The 23,269-nt window shown below is 44.5% G+C and overlaps 1 protein-coding gene across 1 annotated transcript; it reads left to right on the top strand.

Moving 5' to 3' along the window:
- Positions 1-137: 137 nt before the first annotated feature.
- LOC126548604 (ubiquitin-conjugating enzyme E2-17 kDa) lies at positions 138-18,847 on the top strand. Its single transcript, XM_050196864.2, has 6 exons — positions 138-246; positions 1,566-1,629; positions 3,239-3,270; positions 3,454-3,531; positions 9,266-9,371; positions 18,553-18,847. Exons 1-6 carry the CDS (start codon positions 223-225, stop codon positions 18,690-18,692), a joined length of 444 nt encoding a protein of 147 aa, XP_050052821.1. The 5' UTR covers positions 138-222; the 3' UTR covers positions 18,693-18,847.
- Positions 18,848-23,269: the final 4,422 nt, after the last annotated feature.

The following is a 23,269-nucleotide window of genomic DNA, read 5'->3' as shown; positions in this document are numbered from 1 at the left end:
TGAACGATAACGAAACATTAAATACTTTGTTTTAATTCAAGAGATATTCGAGTTGCATTTCGAAAAAATTATAGAATTATTAGTAATTTTTTCATGTACTGAAGATAATTTTTGGGGCTCAGTGATAAAAAGATCATTTGAAACAGTTAGCACGCGCAAGTCCGCCGCTGCGCAGGGCGACGATTGTTTAGCCGTGGAATTCAGGGGGTAGGCTTACTTGTCATGGCTTTGAAGAGGATCAACAAGGTAATATTACGATTTTCTCCGTTTTTTGAAAACCTAGTTCTTTGCTGGATGTCTGAACGACTCCATATGGAGCAAGTGTCTCTTATGTGTTGGAAAGATCATGTTACGGAACACAGCCGTGTCAAGGTGGTTATAGGCCTACCACCGCACCGGCGCGAGTGAATGAAAGCCCATCTTTTGCCGCCTTTGAGCCGTAGCTATTGCGCTTATATGTGCACGACCGTTATATGTTTCCGCATCATAATTTATTAATTCTGTGCGTTGTGATAAGATGTGTCGATGATGCATTCCTTGTGTTACGGTGTTCCAGGCACCGCACCGCTTGTGGTGTGCCGACAGCCTATGTTCCTCACCGGGTCATTCTAAAAACGAACATTCGCCGTGATACGGCGTCGAAACTGTCGTCTTGCGGTGAATTGGGCGCTGCAACTCATTTAGGGCAATCTGGCAGGTGTTGCCCACGTATTGCGGCGAACGAATGAGCGAATGTGACGCCGTAAATCTGGAATGTTCCTTGTGCCACTCGATAATATTCAAAGAACAATTTTTGATGGTTGCAGTGAAGTTTTTGTTACACCAGTCCCTTTTCTTCTAAAAATGCAGCTCTCATAGACCCTACGAATGTTCAGTGATGTAAGCTACATGGCTTTCACAGTAGGTCTCGTGCAGTGATCTTAAACCGCCTCCACAAAATAGTAAAGCGGAATAATGAAGATAACTCATCTTTTTGCACAATAATCATGTAATGCTACGTATACGTGCTTGTGCGCATCACAGCCTTTGAAGATGTGAGTCACTCCTCGCAATGGAAATGACGACAGCGGACGTCACATCGAACGCGTTCTGGCGTTCGAATCTTGGCGCGGATGTTCCTTGCTAGTTTCCGGCTGCAAATAAATTTCCTTTCATTGAGCAATGTTGTCTGTATCATGTGGGATAAAGCATTATCAGCTGACGAGCTTATTTAATTCACGCCTGGGTTGCTCGTATAGTGGCACTGACCTTCAAGAATGCGCGACGGGCGTTTGTTCAAACCTGTTAGACACCGGCAAAGAAGCCCCCCTCCCGTCCGACTTCATTATTATTTTTTTTTACCGAACGTCGCGGTCGATGCCAGCTATTTCGTAGCTTGATTGAATTCTCGTCGCTGTCACGTGATAGACCGTCCGCATGCTGAAACTGAAACCATTGAGCATTCCCTGTAGTCGGGTTTGTTCAGAAAGGTTAATTGCTTTTGAACATATTGCTGTTTAACTTGACGAAGCACCATATTGTCTCATGCCTTGAATCTTATTCGCATTTTTTTTTTTTTTCTTTAGGAGTTGCAGGACTTGGGAAGAGATCCTCCTGCCCAATGTTCAGCGGGCCCTGTAGGAGATGATTGTGAGGCTTTTTTAGGCTTTTGAATTTACGTTGTTTGCGTGCACGCAAAATACTTGTGTAGTGTTCAGTTCTGACACATCAAATTTGCACTTGCACTGTGCAGAAAGTCACTACACTGTCACTTTCTGCACATGCCACTTGAAGAATGACATTTTCAGTGTCTCAAAAAATATATTTCAGGGGTTGTGTGTGTGTGTGTGTAACCTCAGCTTAATTTGCCAGTGTCCTCAAACATGAAGCAAATTACTAGTTTATTAAAAAGGCTGGAACAATTAACTGGTGGAACTTGTAAATCCAGTGTTTTAGTAACTAAATACTCGTAGCAGTGTATGTGAAGGTGTGATTGTGCAAATGTAATGACACATTGCCTTTTTTCTTAAGGCATTTCGTCATGTGCTTCATAGCTCAAAGCAACATTTTTTCTCGTTGGTTTCGTAAACCTTACTCAAGACTTTATGGATAATAGGCTTAATTAAGTATGCCGTGCGTATCTCTACAGGAAGCACAGCACAATATGATAGTTTCAACTGAGTAGTCTGCAAAGCATGTTTTCCTTTAATCAGCAGAACAATTGTCTGTTGAATCATTAAAAGGTGCACTACTTCGTATTTTGATTTTACTACTACTTCAACACTGCAAAATACTGAATTCTTCCCCTCCATGTTGTGCTTGTCACAATGTGTGTGTGCTACCTGCCATGGTTGCTTAGTGGCTATGGTGTGTGTTGGGCTGCCAAGCGCAATGTTGCGGGATCGAATCCTGGCCATGGCGGCCGCGTTTCGATGGGGGCGAAATGCGAAAACAATCGAAGTACTTGCGTTAAGGTGCGCTTTAAAGAGCCCCAGGCAGTCCAAATTTCCAGATTCCCTCACTACAGCATGCCTCATAATCAGATTGTAGTTTTGGCGCGTAGAACCCCACAATTCAATCTTTAATTTAATGTGTCTGCTGTGGTTATGTGTATATTAATCGTAAACTTGTTTCAACCAACTATTGTTAAGTTGTCATTTTCTTAAGTTTTAAGTTACAAGTGTGGAAAGGTAATCACAGAGTACATTAGCACTTTCAGTAGTGGTTCACTGGCTACTAAATAGCCATGTGCAAGTATGTGGGTTCAGTTAGCCTTAGCAGCTGCATGTTGGAGATGTAATGCAGGAATGCAGAAACTCTTGTTCCGAGACATCAGCAACCCATGTAGTCAGAATTAATCCACACACTGCTGTCAGCCTTTTAGCAACCATAGCTATATATGTATATATGTATGTATATGTATGATGTTGGCCCTTGACCAACATTACTTATGTTGCCAACATTCTCATCTTGGCCATGCAAAACCCACATTTTGGGCTGTGCTGGGGAGGGTGTTTCTGCGGACAGTGAAATAGGTCCAAATATCACATTAAGCTTTTGTAGCACTAAGCTACAGGAGGGACCCAGAACATCAAGGCTGTGCAGAAATGAAGTGCATTTACGTTATACCTTTCATTTGTTGATGACCATGGACATCATTTCGTGAACTAGTTTTAAGACTAAGCTTTCTCGCATCCATTAGGAGCTTGAGCCTCCATATGTATTTTCTGATTTGCTTTGCATTTCTTTTGACTTGCAGTATTCCACTGGCAGGCTACAATTATGGGACCCGTAAGTATTTTTTTCACTTTTATTTTCACTGTAGCAGTATTAATAAAAACGGTAATATGCCTACTTAAGTGTGGTGCTGCTAGTGATAGATCAGCTTTTGATGCCACATAATGTTGTGCAGGTGGTTGGAAGTGGCTACTGGCAGTGGACTGATATGCATTCTTGTTTATTCCTTTTTCATAGCCTGACAGCCCCTACCAAGGTGGAGTGTTCTTCCTCACCATCCATTTCCCAACAGACTATCCATTCAAACCACCCAAGGTAAGTAGTCTTGTTTGTAGCCATATTCTGGGTGCTTCTGTAATAGAAGCATAAGTGTAAAGTTTAACTGCATTTCTGTGTGTAATCAAAAACTAATGCAAACCTTAAGGCATCTACACACAGGGTATGGGTTTCCTTTGTAGCTTCGTGCCACGTTCAGGTGTACAATTCTCCCTTTCACGGTTGCTTATTGTACTAAAGCATCATGTTGAGCCAGAAGAAATGGTGTACATGATTTAGATGAAAGCTCTTTAGGGAAATCTGGCTTGTATTACACGCAGGATTTTACGGTCAGCAAAAAGGGGTCAAATCCAAAAGCGGACCAAACAGAGTGGTATGTCAGTAGTAGAACACGCACACACTGGGATCGAAGGGACTGTTAACTTTGCAACACCCCTCCCCCCCCCCCCCCCCACCTCCCTTTTAAGAGGACATTAAAAATAAAGATTGTAGCTGTATTAGTAAATTACTCTTCTACAAAATTGTACACAAACGGATGACTTGGGGCGACACCACCTTGAATGACACCAACTTGCAGTGATGTCGTGGATTTTGACAGCATCTACTGGGGCCTAGTTAATTTTTATCAGTAAATATAGACTGCACTGCATTCCAATATAGCCAAAGACTCTACTTAGCAAGTTGTGAGCCACAACAGCACAAGTACAAAAAAAGAAAAATCTTTCTGTGATGTCGGGAATTTCGAGAAATAGAACTTTGGCCTTTGTTTTCTAATCAAGATATTACTGCGAAATCGACATTTTTTCTCTTTAGTGTTCCTTGAAGACTAAAAAGTTAGAAAGACATCACCTAACCCTACATAAAGTCATTTTGGATTGTTTTGAGTCGTGCAAGGTGGGGAACAGTAAATAAGATTCATAGACCTTGAAAACTTGCATTTAAATTAAGGTTCAAGGGCCTTTAATGCTCCTTGAAAATGTTATCCTTAATTTCCTTGATAACTGGGGCTGGGGCAACGTTAGAATATTTAGAGTAACAAACTCCGCATAGTGGCTATGCCATAGCCGCTGTCTATTGGAAAAAAATTCTAGATATGTATTTTGAGTCTCTAGACGATTGCAATGTGACAAATTTATAGCCATTAACGAGAGGCTTGTTTAGATTGCAATTGCCATCGTGGAGCTAGACAAAGCCAGATCAAGCGGTGCATTGAGGGCACGTCAAAGATCCCTTGGTGGTCAGAATTCAACCGGAGTCCCCCACTACGGTAGTCCCCCTCATAATCAAATTCTGGTTTTGGCACGTAAAACTCCTGAATTCCAAAGCAAGCGACCAATCTGTACCACTATTTTGTTTTGCTAGTTGATTCACACCAGAACCATAATGGCTCCATTTTCAAGCTCTAGGCTCTAGAAATGCCTGGCAGAAAGTTTGTCATTTGGCTTTAACATGACGAGTATCTTTGGCTGAAATCTGACACTACTTTAACCATCATGCTAGAAGGTGATCATGACTATGATCATCATGACAATGGTAACGTCAATATAGGAAAGTGGCCTGAAGAGTTAAAGCATGTTTCCAACTCTGCGACTGTTTAGCTGCAAGAACTTGCAGCAAAGAACTATGTTCACTATTTTGCAGTGTATGTGTACAATTAGGTTTGTTTCCTCCTTGAATTTTGGCCTTCGGTATCCTTGAATTTTGAGTAGAATGTTTTGTACAGCTGAACCAAATTGATATCTGGAAGAGAGGCACATGAGACTTAACCCTTTTCATGTCAAGGACAAGTCTCACTCGCCCAGGAATTCCTTTTCATCTACTAAATGCCATTGATAAGTAGCAGTCCTTTCATATTTTGATGTGAATGCTGCGCTATAATGGCACCAGCTTCCCGGAAAACTTATTTTTTAGTATGCATTTGGCAGAAACAAAGCAGAAGTCTTGCTTTCTTGTCTTTTAAAAATGGCAGCACTGAGTGTGGTGGCTGCAAGAGCAGCAGCTGCCTTTTCAATGCCAGACTTGTGGTGTTTTTGATGTTTATACTGGAGCACGGCTGGCCTGAAGCTGCAGTCTGCTAGACACGCTGAATAGTGAACAATGACAAAGCCGCCACTTCGAGCACCACTTCTAGGCACAATGCACGTATATTCCACTTCAATGTACTTGAAGTGTCCATGGGGTCATTTAAATGGACGGTTGCATCTTAGAACAGCCCCCCCCCCCCAAAAAAAAAAAATTTGTTGGAACTTTTAGATATACTGTCATTTTAATTTGTGAAAAATCAATTTCTTAAATTCTATTACACAGAGTATCAATGACTTCTGCACAATTCAAAGAAATCGACCAGTCTTTATGCTAGAATAAGAGTTGCGAGGCTTTGAAGTTGATATCCACGAAAAATTCAGGGTGTCAACTTTGAAGGTCTCGCAACTCTTTTAGATTAGACCAGGTAGACAGAGCAATACAGATAACCTAGTTAGATTTTGTCATAAGTACTGATACTTAGTGAAATCTAAGGCTAGTTTTTCAAATTTCTTGGAAAATTGAGTAAAAGAAATCTTAGGGATAGCACCATAACTTGAAAGAAAAGAGGAGGAAAAACATTTACTGAAAAAATAAAAGAACAAGCAGGTGTTCTGGTTGTGCAGGGAGAGAAGGAAATATTTTTGGTCAGTGACCCAAGTGAGACATTCTTCTTATGGAAAGAGCACTATGACGGCTGCCGCTACAGGGCCTTGGAAATTGAGCAACAGTGTGCAGAAGTGCAGCATCCAAAATACTGTACGAGACTTTTGAGAGAAATTCAATATCAGATGTCTGATTTCCTGCAGTTGCACATGGGTGCTACCATAGGCTTTCCTTTTAAGGGGAGATGCTACTCGAACAAAAATTTGTACTAGAAATTTCAAGACTGCCATTCATAACTTTTTTATGTAGACTCAAACATATTAGTTTTTGTGTAGCTACTATATTTTTAATTATGTCCTACACAACTGCAAAATAGTGATATTTGAAGACACTTCCTTGTATATTAAGTTCTCACAAAAAGCATAGTGCTGTAGCTTATTTAGCTATTTGGAGACTGCAAAGTGCTGATATCTATTCAAACTGCATGTATAATTAGTGCTAATATGCAAGAAATCATTCGTAAACTTTTAAGATTTTTTTTTTTTTTTCAATCCTGTGAGAATAACCTTGTGCACTCATAATTGTCCTATAGTACTAGTGAAATTTGGCATACATGCTCAAGATATGTAGAATGCTGATATCTACTTGAAATTGCAATATCTCTGCAGTAGCTGTGGAAGTACAAGGTTATGTTTCACGTACATGCAGTTCGAATAGATATTGGCACTTTGCTGTCTGCAACGAGCTAAATAAGCTACGGCACGATGCTTTTTGTGAAAATTTTGCACTCAAGGAAGTGCCTCCAAAGATCAATATATTTTGCAGTGATGTAGGACATACCGTATTTACACGATTGTAAGTCTACCACTTTTTTTTATTTGAAAATCTGAAGTGGGGGGGGGGTCAACTTACAATCGAAACCAAAACGTGGCACCGCCAAGAAAGCGAGACCAACGGGAGCTACAACGTAGTTACAATTTTGTTTGCTCTATGGCCCTACCCGTAGCTTTTCGCTATCCTGTGTGTTTGTTCGCTTTTCGGAAGGGTTTGTCAACATTTTTGAGTTTTACAGGTCATGCAACACTCATGGGGGGGGGTGTCGATAGTTGATGGCATAGTTTCATACATGTAATTACTACAGGGAACTCGGGCACTAGTGTCTACGGGAGCTGCAATGAGAGCGGTTTTACCAGCATGGGAATTATGGGAAGTACATGGATTTGCCTAAACTTCACCATTTTGGCTTCAAATGGCTTTGTGACTTTGTAAACTTGTCATTTTCAACAATGTACTGCATAATAAACAATTAAATAAACATAATTAAAATTGTCCGATAGCAGAATTCGAACACAGCTCTAGCACAGTAGCCTGATATTGAAACCATTAAGCCACGGACGCATGTATCGAAAAGCGAATGAAACGCTCTTATGAATTTATCGCGGGCATGTCACTACCTTGAGACGCTTAGTGCGTTTCGATTAATCGTTGCAATCAATAGCAATTGTACATGTTCGCAGTGTCTTCTGCACTTCGAAGACTATAGGGGACGCTGAAATGTACAGTATATAGCGTAATATACAAGGCCACAAGGACGTCCGAATCCACAAGCACGAAGACCAGACAAATCCATGTACTTCCCATCATTCCCATGGTGGTACGACTGCAGCGCCAGAGTTCCCTCTAGTAATTATTGTATGACACTCTATGGTTGATGGAAGTGCCGCTGTTCCCATTTGTGGCGGCACCCTCAAAACGGCGGCGCTTGCGGGGAGTATCGGTAGTTCATGGAAGATCGGACACCGCTCGCAGGTTTCATTGGCATAGGCATTAAGGTTTGACGCATTCCACTTGACTGCCGGCTACGTGCTACTTCTATGCGTCCTCAGTCGTCACGAGTGCTCCAGGCCCACTAATCGTTCGGCACTCGTTCACAGCAGCATTCAAGAGGGCTGCCATCCTTTACGCCGAAGAAACAAATCACTGCGCAGCAGGCCACAAGTTCAATGTTTCTGAACTAGTGGTGTGAGAGTGGCGACTGCAGCGAAGTGAAATTTTCACCTGTGAGGGCAAGTGAGAAATTTCCTATGCGCCGAAGTCTGGACGCTTTCCGAAGCTTGCGGCGTACGTCACTGAAATGCGTGATCGGTCCCTGCCAGTGAAGTGCGACATGGTCATAAAACGAGCCCGGACCTTCGCCTTTTAAGGACCGGCTCCGCTGTGAGTATGAGTGGCTGGCGGCAGAAGACCGTGAAATTACGCCAACCGGACCTGTCAGAAGAGCCTCCCTGATGGCTGCTTTTTGTTTTTCTCCTGTCACGCGATATGGGGAGGTCGACTTACAATCTTGTAAATACGGTAATTAAAAGAATATAGCAGCTACACAAAAACTAATGATATTTTTGAGAATTATATAATTGAGAGCACTTGACATGCATACAGCCAAAATATGATCCACAGGCCACAACAGATGAAATGGATTTCGAATGGCTGCTGCGATAGGCCAATTGGTTATTTTAATCAAGTTGTGATCTCCCTGGCGTGCATAGGCGTCTCCAGGGAGACGGAGCGCATTTGGCAGTGAAAACAACAAAGCACAGTGGACACGCTGCCAGCGTTGCGTTCTGTGGCGGAGCCAGGACAGCATTCTGTATACCACTGCTGGCGTGAGCATTGTGCACGTGCACACTAGCATTCCTGCTGAGCTTACGTGTGCGCGCATTGGTTTGAGTGGAACACACAGTAAATTAACACTAACATTTAATATTTGACTGGCTGCCAAGTGAAGCCAATTATTTTCCGCTTATTTCATCTCGTGCACCATCGTGCAACTCCTCCAAAGTCGCGCCAGCATTGAGGTGCCTGGTAGCTGCTAGGGTGGTGTGCTGCATCATGCCAACCTGTTGCACCTGCGTATAGTGAGGATGCCACCTGAGGACTTTTGACAAATTCTTTAATGTACTTTTGTTACAGCACTCGCCATATTGTGTGCACCTTAAAACCAGCTATGCCAAAAATTTTAAGGTGCCCAGGCATCTTCCAGCTTTTTGCAATATCAAACTTTAACTGTGAAAAATCTGTTGGGCAATGCTGGTAGTAATGTTGAACCATGCATTCTTTTCTTTTTGCGTGTTTGTCTGACCTGCAGGTAGCCTTTACGACGCGAATCTACCACCCAAACATCAACAGCAATGGGAGCATTTGCCTGGATATCTTGAGGTCACAGTGGTCCCCAGCTCTAACAATATCTAAAGGTGAGAAAAATGAGTTGAAAGTTTCGAAAAATACAACAGTGCTTTGCACACACCCACTGTTCCTACCCTGATTGTAACGAATCTACATATAACAGAGCGTACGTCTGGCCTTCTTTTTTTTTTTTTTTTTTTTTACCAACTATATCTCCTTCGTAATTTTTTTTTATTAAGCAGACTACAGTGAACAGAATTTGGGGCTAAATTTATCCACAGTATGTACAATGGATATCTCTGCACCACTGCTTACTTTCACATTCATAAATTGTGTAGCACTTGAACTGTTATGTCACAGTAAACAAAAGATCATTAAGGGGGGACGCGGGTTTTACATCGCGAAAAATGGCCAAAAAATCGATTTCTTGAAAATCACATTTTCAGTTTCTATAACCCTTTTTCTATCTGATACCCAAATACCATCACTGTAAACCACTTAGAAGTGCTCTAAAAAATTCGTTTTATCAGCCAAGGTGGCGAAAAATCTCGCGGAAATCAAGAAAGAACCGCGTTTTTCACGCCACAATATCTCCGGAACGGCGCGACCGAGCCCCGCCATCTTGGTCTCGTTGGAAAGCGCATTTCTCCGTCTTCAAATTTGCCGCTTCAGCGATCTCCTCCATACAGAAACAAGCGCACAAAAAGCAAATGACTGAAGGTCGTGCCGGAGTCTGCGATTGGCCGCGCCTGCCACGTGACTCCAGCGCGGTTCGCCATTGGTCGGGCGCTCGCGTCGTCTGCTCGGCTCTTTGCACCTCGCGAGTTTGATGTCTCCACTCGCCGTAATCTCGATGTGTCAAAACGGGCGCTACGCGGACATCGCAGTAGCGTGGCCGATCCCTACGCTTGTGGACGTTTCAGACTCGCGGCTAAGCATTCCGGGCATCGGCGACGCGGACTTCGCGACCAAGATTCACGCGCGGAATCCTCGGACATGCGGCTAAGCCTTTCAGCACTCGGTGTTTCGAATTCGTGACAAATTCGTATCGCGCACGCAATCTTCGGAAACGCGGCTAAACATATCGCGCATAGGTAGGCTCAGACTCTGCGATCATGCACATCGCGCGTGGACTTCTCGGACCGTCACGTAATCATTTTGTGCATCGGCGCCTCCGACTGCGCGAATAAGCGCATCGAGTATCGACTCCTCGAGCCCGCGGCTAGGAATTTCGCGCGTCGGCACGTAGGACTGCGCGAATGACCGTGTCGAGTGTCGACTCCTCAAGCCCGCGACTAGGCATGTCGCGCGTCGGCACCTCGGACTGCCCGAATAAGCGCATCGAGGGTCGACTCCTCGAGCCCGCGACTAGGCATTTCGCGTGTCGGCACCTTGAACTGCACGACTAAGCACATCGCGCATCGGCTCCTTGTATCTGCGGCTATGCATTTCGCTCATCGGCACTTCGGACTCGCAACCAAGCACATTGCGCGTTCACTCTATTATCATATTGTCATGATAGCTCCTAACAATATCAATCATACCACCCCTTCATAAAGAGAACCTCATCATGAGCTCTGTTCACTAGGCCCCTTGGGCTGGCACACACCTGGCTGCAGAAGTGATCGAGGCATCATACAAAAGTAAAATTCTGGAAAGCACCTAGCAGCTGCATATCTATCACTGGCTCTCTGATCCTAAGTTCCACAGCCACTGTCAGCTGAAGATGACTTGGAAGGCTACTTACACTCAGAGCCTTCATTCAGTAACATGGTCAATTATACCAAATGAAAAAAATGCCTCACTGAGTGTAATGGAGACTGCTATCAATCAGGCAGCCTGCATGTACAACACTGGAACTATATTCATGCCCACACAGAGTTCTACCCTTCGGTTTGAAACCCAGGCACCATGCTCTTTGTAGAGCATGGTGCCTAATAAAGTTTCCTGTGCTAGTTCAGTGGCCAGTGTGCTATTATTTTGAGAGTGTGCATTCACACATTTAGTATGGCCATTCTTACAAAACATAGAGCTTCAAAACGGTGCCATTTGTATTGCTGTAGATTCACTTCAGCAAAAGCTACATTTGTTTGCAACTTCTAATGCGTTTATTTCAGTTCGATGTTTTTGCACACTGTACTCCGCCTTACGGGTGTTTTTTCTGGGTTGTTTTTGCCCAAAAATGACAAGGGTGGTATCATTTTATTCGTATTGAAATGATCTGGGGGGTGATGCTATTTTTATTACTCTTGCACCGTCATGAAAATTACATTCAGGTATAGTAATCGCTGCTAATTAGAAACAAAATGTTCATCATAAATGCAAGATTGTTTTCTTGTCTGCAAAATGCTTCCAAATGAATAAAAATAGCATCACCCCCTACAGTAGGTCTTTAGCAATAGTGTCATGCATTTAGTTTTTGGTTTAGCAAGACGGAATCATCACAAAGCCCCGTAACGAGTTTGAAATTAATTTGACTTCAGACCTCAATATTTTTTGAACTGCTACAGCTATCAGAAATCTAATTACAGATCTGAAATCAGCACGAAAAATTACTCCAGACTGTGGAGTTTATTAAAGATTCACCCAAAAATAAGAACAAAATTTCTAGAACCCACCTCCCCCCTTAATGCATGCATAAGCACCCATGTGGACTGCTTTCTGCCAGTAGTTGCAGTAAAGTTCCATTAATTTGACTCTGGTTTATTCAATCCCGGTCAAAGGTTCTGGCCGGCACCCATGCATTTTTATAGCCCCAAACTTTCGTTATTTCAATACTAAAATTGGCCTTCAACGGATCATCTGAATTTGACCAGTCATAACCCCTATGGTGAGCCTGATAGCGACTCTAGGGAACAGTAAACACTTTTTTTGCCCCATCAAAAACTTCTATTTTTGGCCTGCCCTAGGAAGGTTTTCAAGCAATAGCTGCAACTTGCAATGCCTGATTAGGGTATTTACCCGATTCTAAATGTGCCCTCCCCCCTCTTTCTTTTCCTTTTATTTTAAATCCATGAAAATCTGGTCGCAAATTGCCTGCACGGTGCAATCTGACATAAATTCAAAAACTAGCTTCGTGGCGGTCTTATGCTTTACAGCATAACACGAATGTCTTGCAGCGAAGCTGACTTTATAAATCTGGCTGCCAATGTGCAACACATATTAGTCCCTTGCTTATCTTTCTTTAATGTAATTTCTACTTCAGACACATAGAAAGTGGGCCAGTGTTTGATTTGGGGGCTTGTTAGAATAGGGCAACCAGTGTGTTCTGGCTTTTTTTCAGCATCTTGTTTAATTCGACCGACTGGTTAATTATATCAATTTTGTTGGCCTCACCAGCATCGAGTTAACAGAAGTCTGCTATGATAACATAAACTTCACTGTTTGAATGCTATTTACTGTGTAAAAATTCACTGCAGTTGTTTTATTGTATTTCATTAGAACTGTACTTGATGTTTGTGATGCACTGTAATAAAAAAGTCTATGCAACCATTCATTGGCACACATCAAGTACAGTAAACCCTAGTTGAACTAATATCTCGCAAGATAGGTAAAGTCTAAATTTCTTCCTGGCTTGGTGTCAACCCCATGTATATTTCCGCTTGCCTCGAAAGAACTATGTGCCGTATTCCGGGTATCTCAAAATTTTGATTGCGAAAATGTCACTACCCAAAGGTTTCCATACCTTTAGCACAGCTGCGATATCGCCAAAAATGTAGTAGGAACGCAAGTTTGTAGGGAATTCCACTTCATTCTACGCCACTGTTTACAATGAGATCAGCTGCGATCTCTATAATGCGGGCAGAGCGTTGCTCTGACTCTTGACGAAGCGTGAGAAGGTACATGTGACCTCTGCAATATGCATGCTCACATGTACACAGAGCATTATCAGGTCACTTGTTCACCATATTGTGCATTTCTATGTTTGTGGATCTGTGCCGAATGTTTGTTTTTGGCATTTTCTTGAGTAACACGTTCAGGGTCGGTATTTTGTAGCGATGCCTTTTCCAATGCAGTTTCTTGCTGCACTTCATCAGTAGTCATACACTCTAAAAACAGTTGCACCCTCTGGGGTGTATATTTGCTACGCAACAATAATCATGTCTTGTCCTCATTTCCTTTCTTTAACGAGCCCGATACTTTCCAGTAATGAACGGCATGCGCATTATCAGCATGACATAGCATTCCCGACAGGAAAGTAACGAGCGCAGCGTTTTCAAGAAAGGAAATGCGGGCAAGACAGATGATTATTGTGTGGCAAATATACACTCCAAAACGACACTCCGCCCGCTTCATTAAGTTTCAGCGTGTCGGGTATTCCAGGAAACAGACTGGGCATTTTACCGGATGAGGAGGTGCAAATGTGAACAGCCTGCACGATGTAGCCACCTGATGGTGCAGAGCTCAACCAAACAAATCACTAATATATTGCAGTAACCAAGTGTATTTTACCTTGCTGCTGGTGTAACCTTTCGGCAGCAACATGATTACGCCGCTGCCGAAAATTTACACTAGCAGCGAAGTAGAACACACTTGGTTACTGCAGTGTTAGCTGGGTTTGTCTGAGCTCTCTGCCACCAGATGGCTGCACCATGTAGGCTGTTCATGTTTGTGCCTCTGCTCATCCGCTAGAGCGCCCAGTTCGCTTGCATTTACCCGAATACCGGACACGCTAAAACTCTTTAATGGGATAAGCCAGCTGAGCATGGTGGATGAAAGAGTGCCATATAATAGAGCAGAAGGCATGGCGACAAATTTTAGCGGCCTTGGGCGATTCTCTGCGCGAGAATCGGCCGATTTGCTGCGCGATTCTCTGCGCCTTGGTGACCTCCTCGAGCGTGTTGTGTAAGCCCAGCTCGAGGGGCCTGTGGGTTGGCACGTATTGTGGTACTCCCAGGGCGGTCTTGAACGCCGTGCAGATCGCCACGTTCAGCTTGTCGGTTTCGCTCCTGTTCCTGTCGGCATAAGCGGCGACGTACGCTATGCGGCTCAGCACGTACACCTGTATCAGCCTCGTAACGTTGTCTTCCTTCATTCCTTTCCTCTTGTTCACGATCCTTCGCACGAGGTGTGTGGCGGTGGCCACTTTCTTCTGCAGTCGGGCAACCTGCTCGCGGTTGGCACCGTTCTCTTCCAGCCACAGGCCGAGCACTCGCAACTTGGACACTGTCGGTATTCGGGTCCCCTCCCTCGTCATGATGCGGATGCCCAAGCGACGGCGTCTAGCACGCCCTGCGGGAGGGGTCCTTTCTTGCGCGGTCTGTGGAGCAGGATCTCCTACTTGTCGGGTGAGCAGACGAGTCCCGTGTCTGCAGGTGCTGCTCCACCTCCTGGACGGCCCACTGCAGCCGGTCTTGCATTTCGCCGACGCTCGTGTTCTCCGTGGTCCACACCGTCACGTCATCTGCGTAGATCGTGTGATTGACGCCCTCTATCGCGTTGCGATGCTCCAGCAGGCCGATCACGACGAGGTTGAAAAGGGGGAGAGTACGGAGCCCTGCGGCATTTCCGCACCACCCATTCAGACAGTTCGCGGCGGGGCCCCGTCGATCTTGACCGTCGCCTCGCGCCCATTCAGGAAGCTGCTGACATACTATTGGAACCTTGCCCCGAGATCGAGTCGGCTGATCTTGTCCAGTATGGCCATGTGCTTCATAGTTCGAAGGCACTCTTGAGGTCTAGCCCGAGCAGGGCACGCATGTGCGTGCTCGAAGTGTTCACAACCTGTTCCTTGATCTGCAGCATGGCGTCCTGCGTGGAAAGTTCCTTGATGATGTGGGTGCCGAAGGCGTCCTGCTTCTCAAGGAGCGTTGTCACCGTGTTGAGGCAGGCATGCTCAATCACTTTCCCAATGCATGACGTGAGGGAGATCGGCCTCATGTTTGACCTCTAGCGGTTTGCCCGGCTTTGGTATAACGTCCGCGGTCTTCCACTCTTGCGTAATTCGGCCCTCCTTCCAGCGTGCGTTGATGTACTCGCAGAGCTTCTCGATGGCGTTGTCGTTCAGGTTCCTCAGGATTTTGTTGGTGATTCTGTCAGGACCGGGTGCCGATTTGGTCTTCAATAGCTGGAGGACCGTTCTAATTTCCTGCACAGAAAAGTCTGCACCCAGCTCCTCGTTGGGAGCCCCACGGTACTTTGGGTGACTGCACGGTGCGTCTGCACAATCTCCTCCGCGAAGGCCTCCGGTTCGTCCTTGTACTTGTGTCGCAGCTTGGTCATCTCTGTACGGGTCGCCGTTCTGGTGCTTGCCGGGTCGAGCAGGTGCCTGAAAATCTTCCAGGTGCTTCACACGCTTATGTTCCCGTTCATCGTGTCGCACAGCTCCTGCCATTCTTGCTTGCACAAGCGGGCACAATGTGTCTCGATCTCCCAGTTGATTTCGGCAATCTTCTTGCGCATCTTCCTGTTGAGTTTTTGCTTATTTGCTCTCCGTTGCATGGATTTTTTGGGTGTAACGAGATGTGCCAGGCGGCTATCCACTCTGGATGGTTGGGGAGCGTCGTCCTTCCCGGCTCCATGGGATCTGTCTCCTCCTTCTCTGAGGGGTTCTTGTCGCCAGTCCGTCCATTCGACCTTATCGGTGGCTTTCTCTATGTCTGCGAGTAGTTCTCTGCACCATTTGCTGATGTCTTCGATCGGGCCCTCCTTGTCTTTTTCCGGAATCCCTAGTGCGCACAGTATTGAGTCGCGATCGTTGCCTGATCCTCGCAAGTCAGTCGCCAGCCCATGTCAAGACCCCAAAAGTCCATTTTATACGTTCGATTTTGACAAATTGCTGCTAATTTCGTTCGCAGTAGCCGATAGTCCATTCTGGCGTGATCTGTTAAAAGCGAACTTTGTGTCATTAATAAAATAAGTAGAGCAAACTAAGGTTGAAGTATAGTCCATTATATCCGAAAGTCTGTTGTACATGGGTCCATTGTAACGAGTGCAGACTATTTTTGTAAATTAGCTTATCTTGAAACTGTGCTTATCACAAAATTTTTCCCAGTTTTCACAACTTTGAGTTAAGAGTTTTACTGTAGATGTACAGCATCTTTCAGGAAAGGTATGGAAAAAGTTGAGGGGTTTAATATTTTCTGCTGCTGTTACAAAAAAGCCAGTGATGCACTCTTTTATGTAGCTAATTTGCTGAAATTGAATGCTGTGAAAAGCACAGCTTATAATATCCATTATGCTAATCTATTTAGCCATTGTATGCTGCCCATAGGTGTTGGCAGCAAAACATTTCAGTTCTAAAGCTAAACATGCTGCGATCACGCTAGGCTCACAATTAGCTACTAGAACAATCTTTCTGCTCAGGTCTGGCACAGACTTGGGTGTAGTGGATTCATACAAGCACACAGCCTCTCCACCTTTCTTGCCACAAAGCCTAAACCATGGGTGCTGTGACGTTAAGCTATTCCAAACTTTTCTATTCCAATTCTGCAATCGGCCTTTCCCAATAGGTCAAGAACATTTTTGAACCATTTCCCCCACTTCGCCAGTCTGTCATGCGACTTCTCAAACTGCGATAGCTCCCAGTCGTTAACATGATGTGTACACACTGATCATGCAGGATTCGACCGGACAAAAGAAAAATAATTGCTTATTCGACGCCTTTTGGCCATTAACCCTCTGCATTGGTCAAAAGGTTTCAGGCTGCACCTATCTCGCCTGTCTCACTCGACATCACAAGACCACGAAAAGTCATTGTGTCAAAGTGATGTGTACATGTTAAAGATGCATTAATACTCCGAACAAAACTTTTTTTTTTTTTAATAGCCGCAGACTGCTCCGTCCTGAAATGAATAGACGATGGCTGCCGCCAATCATTCGGGGACTGGCTACTCAACGCTCTGCCAACTCTTATTTGCTGAGGATTCGTTTTAGCAGCATTTGTAACTGTCTGTTGCACGCCGCTGTGATTAAGTCAAGCCACCACAAGCTAAGTAAGGGAAAGTGGTCCAGTCACAAACGCCGGCACCTCCCTCTTCATCCGGTTATCTATTTTCAGTGCACTGGCTGGGCCCCATCGAAACCCTCTCCACTTGAGCGTGCTTCTTGCCTCTTCTCAGCCAATTAGAAAAGTCGCTCAATGTAGGCAATGTTATTCGTTTTGAAAGCAAGCAAGTGACCTCCTATAAACGAGGAGGGCGTCTGATTGGGCTGTTCAGGCAACGCTGCGGGTCACTGCCCGATGCTTACATCGGTGGTTACGTAAATTTAACGTCAGGAGATTGGAATAGTTTTACGTTATGCCTCATACCATGACTTTTCTGTTCTTCACTCCCAGGTGTGTGTGTGTGTGTGTGCGACACAGGTACATTATTGAGGTACAGTGAAACCTCGAACCGTAGTTAGCCGGAGCTCGGAAAAAGTATGTGCTAAACGGTAGTACTGCTTAACAGAAATAGCATGAAATCGCCCACTTACCCTCTTGTTCAGTTTTTCATAGGTATGATAGAAGGGCAGAAAACATGCAGTATTTATTCACTTCGGGCGACAAAAGTACTGTATTTACTCAAATCAAGGCCGGCCCTGATTCTAAGCCGACCCCCGAATGTCCGAAGCCCGAAAAAATTTTAAAAACTTGCCTTGGAATGTAAGCTGAACAAGAAAAAGTGAGGACAGCATTCACAAAATGAAAACGGCATTTATTTAATGTGAACATGCCGAACTCACTCTACGTCATTATTGCTGCTAGCCTCATGAGCCTCACAGGCTGCCTAGGTGGCACTGCAGAAACGCCAGTCAACAGAGCCCTCTATGCCGCGCCTGTAGGTTTTGGGTAGTACTAAACGCTATGCATGGCGTCGCAGTAGATGTGCTTGTCTCAGCTGCATTGCGATGGGAATTTTGGAGAATTTCGTGCATGGGAGGCATTGTAGCATGTCTTACAATGTGCACCAGAATGGTGGCACCAGTTTGGAATCATTGAGATGCATGCATTTAGAGGGGGCAGCATCACCTACTCTTGATTACAAAGACGAAATAATGGTGTGCAGTTATTTTCATGCATTGTGTTTTGAGCACTTCCCATGTCCTCCATCTTGGCTTACTACTAAGCAAGTTATCACTTGCCTAACTTTGTTGAATGAATTGTAAATTGCCATACAATAATATGCCTTGCGATAGTAAACTGTGACAAATATTGAATGTTCTTGGTTAGTTTTATTAGTTTTCGAAAGGACTGCATTAAGTGCAGTTTACTGCACACTGTGGCCTAGTTTGGTTTTTCACACTTTGCCATATTTTTGCTTGCAGTTTTGCTTTCCATTTGCTCGCTGCTGTGTGATCCCAACCCGGATGACCCCCTGGTTCCAGAGATAGCCAAGATATACAAGACTGACCGAGAAAAGTACAATGACCTAGCAAAGGAGTGGACCAGGAAGTATGCCATGTGACTCTAATAAGGATTTTTCCTGGCTTTTTTTTTTTTTTTCAACATTCTTTGTATCCCCTGGAAAAAGGGGACTTAAAAACCCTATGGTAGTGCAAAGAGAATGTCAGCCACTGCTTTGGAAGTCTGTGCTTTGTGTAAATAAAATCATCTTTTACAGTTGTCTCTATTTAATTATAGCTGCAGGATTTAGCACTTCTTTGCACGATAGCTGTGAAGTGACAAAACAGGGTTAAAAAGGGTTGCTAGCCTGTGCTGTTCAGTTGCTGTAGAGTGGATAGCTGTGGTATAAATGGACCATGGTTGTTTGTCTTGCAAGTAATCTATTAGGACATTTGGTTCTTGGGCTTCTCTGCATAAAAAACATCTGTTTTGCTCAACAGGTAAAGCATTGATTGTGATGGCAAATGTTTAGAGAACTATACGAAGCCAGGTTAGTCGTTTTATAAACTGCTGCCAACCTTTGCTCACTAAATTAAGCATATTCTCATGAGCGCCTAGGCCACATTTCGATACGGCCAAAATGCAACCCCTTGCCCCCTCCCCTGTGTGCCAGTCCATAGCCTCCTAGAAATCTTCTGTGCCTGCTGGATGACTGCAAAGTGGCTGTCTATGGAGGTGCCACTTTTGTAGGGTTAGCATATAGGGTAGCAACAACTCTCGCCAAGCGCCAGGTGATCATGGTACGGCATTGTCGCAGAGTAGTGGCAGCAGACGACCAAAGTTGTTTGCACTATTCACATAATAATGGTTGTTTACTGGTGCTTCACATCGTGCACCCGAGTGGAGTGACCTGGTTGGAGATCCCAATGTAAGTGGCACGCCCAGCAGAAGTTCCAACAGGAACTGCTTTTTCTTGCTTTGCTCTTTTATTGACGCATGTGAGCACCAACAATGTAAAACTGCGCTCAAGACCACCCTACGTAAGTGGTGCCACTGCCATAGTTCAAATGACTGCCGCTTTCCATTGGTTTCATGGTTTCCATTGGATGCATGTTAAAGAACCCCAGGTCAAAATTCTCGGATACCCAACTACGACATGCCACACAATTGTATCGAGATTTTGGCACTTAAAATACCAGAATTTAAAGGACTATACCGACTATACAAGTCGCTTTTTCCAAGCGCTTTTGGTGCAGGTTCACTTGGCGCGATTTCTTCTGAACCGTTCTGCAGTTAGCCTCTACCTCCTGTTGCTATGCCACCACTTTTCACACCTCCAATACCAGTGCCGCGCAGCCCTCGAGATTCGTCGGCGCACTGAAAAGGTGCTTAACTGCATTCTCAAGTAGTTTCGAATCGGAGAGTGCATGCCATGGGTAAATAAAGTGTGATGTGGAAACATCTAAACAGTTCAAGCTAAACCTAGCTAAGGAAGCAGGGAACGACAAAAGGGTTAAATCTCATGTGTTGGTGTTTCGAGGTTTGCCCAATTCAATGAAGCCACAATGCACGGCGTATCCAGTAATCGTTCCCTACTGCAATTTAAAAGAAATGAGCCATCCACTCTGAAGGTGGATGACCAGTGAAGCTGTTTAGCAGACGACACAGAATTTTGAACAGAGGTACGAACTTGTTTACCGTGATTTTTATATACATTCACGTGGACAACTGAACTGCCACCACGGGAGAGTGGAAGGAAAGGAAAGTAGATACGCAAGCGCTTGGGAATGCTGATGAAGAGAGGGCAGTGTGAATGTAGGCATGGCCAAAGCGGGTGAAAGTGTAACAACTCCCTTTTCGGTCCCGACACATCCACATTGAAATCAATGACCACAAGGGTAGCATCATCGCAACTAATTCATGCAAAGTGATTAGCCAGCAACCTTGCAGGGGCTGGAGCCATTGCATTTCTTTGCTTGCTTACGGGGGTGTGAGCCATAGACGAGTTTTCGACATGCTGATCTGTATGTTGTACGCATGATTAGAATGTACGCACTGTTCAAAGCACTACAAGCACTCGGCACACTTAGCGGAGTGCTTGTAGCCTCGTGCCTTATGGGGCTATGAGCCATTGATGATGATAGTTTTTGTTGACTGAGAACAAAAATGCACAGAACCCTAGCCATATACAGCTTTGCTGTACACAAAAGTTTTGGTTTTCTGGTCTCGGTCAGGTTTCTGCATCCGCAGCTGTTCATGGAAGACTGGGAGGTCTAAACCAAATGGTTGAGTAAGCTTGGCAACAAACAATGAACACGGCATTTATGTCCTCGCAGCATCTGCTGGTCTGCCTACCACAAACCATGTGATCGGCATGGGAAAGAAGTTGCCAGCGATTACGATACCCTAATGTGAAATTTGAGCGCAGCTGTACATGTGTTTTCATTTTGCCATATATTGGCTGGCACAAACACCGTCTTGTGCGGCACGTTGCAAAAGGAGCAACGTGTGGCGTGACTGCCTCGCTAATCATGATGCCTGGCCATGATTCACAGCAGCCGCCACAGACAGACCTCCACTCATGCAGCACTCTGTTTCCATACAGACGATGGATGGATGGATAAAGCTGAACCCTTTAAATTGGGTAGTGGCACATGCCACCTAGCCATGACTAGTAATATATTTTGTACTTAGTGGAGGGTGAAATTTCACTCTTGGCTTGATTTTAGCCACCATTCAGGTAACCTCCGTTTTGTTATATCTACCCGCTTAATGTCTGTTTTGCCTCCACTGTCCCTAAATCCCAATTCTTTTAAATTAATCAGCCCCGTTGCTTTGAACTGTAGGGTGAAGCCCTTTACAGAACAGTATCAGGTGTTCAGCCATTTCCTCCTCCTCTCCACACATGCCACATAATGTATCTATTTTTTGGTACAAATACTCGGTACGTCTTAGTCTGCAGTACTCCTGACCTGGCTTCATACAACAAAGAGCTTCCCCTATAATCATCGTAGATATTTTCTTTGACAATTTCCTGCTCGAAAGTTCTGTATGTTTCCAGTGCTGATTTCGTCTGCATCACTATATTCTACAGACCCCTCTCTGTTTCTTTAACCTTTTTCTTAACTGACGTTTCTTTGTTGGCCCCCCCCACTGCTGCCATCCAAATATTTTCTTGACAATTTTCTGGTTCGCTTCCTCCATTTTGTGTCAGTCAACATTCCTCTTGTACAAGTAGCTGAAAAACTTTCCTAGTCCACAGCTTTCCTGCCATTTCTCTCTATCGTTCTTCAAATTCTATCTTGCTGCTAACTTCCCTGCCCTCTAGTGATGTCCAAACCATGTTGCTCTGTACCCCCCGATTTGGTACATTTCCATGTGCTCCCAGAGCAAGCCTACCTACCCCATGTTGCTTAATTTCCAACCCTGCTCGAACCTCCAACCTCGTGCACAGGACCGCATTGCCGAAAATCAGACTAAGAACCATCAGCCAAATCCCTCTCACCACTTCGTACCTATTGTAATTCCACAGTGCCCTATTCATCACAACTGCATTCCTGCTACCTTTAGTCATTAAATATTTTTCATATTCTGTTTGGTACTCAGCCCCACTGTTTATTCACACTCCAAAGTATTTGTACTTATCCACTACCTCCAGTGTAACCTCCTGTATCCTATACTTGCCACCCTGTTTATTAAAAATCACGACTGCCGATTTTTCGTTACTAAACCTCAAACCTAATCTATCTCCCTCCTTGCCGCAGATGTCCATCAATCTGCAAATCTTCCTTGTTATTAGCCATAAATACGATGTCATCTGCGTAAATTAGCCCTGGTAATGACTGTTCAATCCATTCTCCTTGCTTGAAAAAAAGGAAGGCGACTAGAAGGGTATGAATGCGACCTAGTTGGTACAAATCCACGAGTGAAAAACAGCGCAAAACAAGCACGGACAAGGGAGGAACACAGGACGAGCGCTGGCCTGTGCACCTCCCTTGTCTGTGTTTATTTTACACTGGTTTTGAGCATAAAAAACAAAGGTTGAAGCCAAGTCCGCACCTTTCTTATTTGTGTCTCTAATCCTTGCAGATACAACATAAACAACAAAGGTGACAGAGGGCACCCTTGCCTAAGCCCCTGCTGTATCTCTATAGACTCGGATACCTTATTCCCCCATTTTATAAGCACCTTGTTACATTTGTAGATATTGTTTAAAAGATTAGTTACTCCATCTTCCACATCTAGTGTACCCAGTATGTCCCACAAATCCTCTTGGACTCGGATTACACTGTCACAGGCTCCCTTGATATCCATAAATGCCAGCCATAGAGGCCTGTATTCTTTTTCTGCTATTTCGATACACTGCGTCAATGAGAACAGATTGTACTCCAACCTCCTTTGTTTCCAGAACCCATTTTGTAATTCCCCCAGCACCACCCATGTAAACCACTGACGTCGCTGTTATGGGACGGTAGTTTATGTCGGCTTTGTGTCTCTTTCCCTTATACATGCTTATCCTGCTTAGTCTCCACCCATCAGGTGCTTTACCATCCATTGTCATTTTGCTCACTACCTCTCTTAAGGGGACTGACAACTGATTTTTCAGGACCTGTTTTTTATGGCGCAATGCAAAGCCCACCCTCGGTAGTGCTTGCACCTGCAGCAGTTACATCCACAAGCGTGTGGATGTTTTGTAAG

Source organism: Dermacentor andersoni, chromosome 1 (assembly GCF_023375885.2).
Source record: "Dermacentor andersoni chromosome 1, qqDerAnde1_hic_scaffold, whole genome shotgun sequence".
In the NCBI taxonomy this organism is placed as follows: domain Eukaryota; kingdom Metazoa; phylum Arthropoda; class Arachnida; order Ixodida; family Ixodidae; genus Dermacentor; species Dermacentor andersoni.
This window is presented reverse-complemented; position numbering and strand designations above follow the sequence as displayed.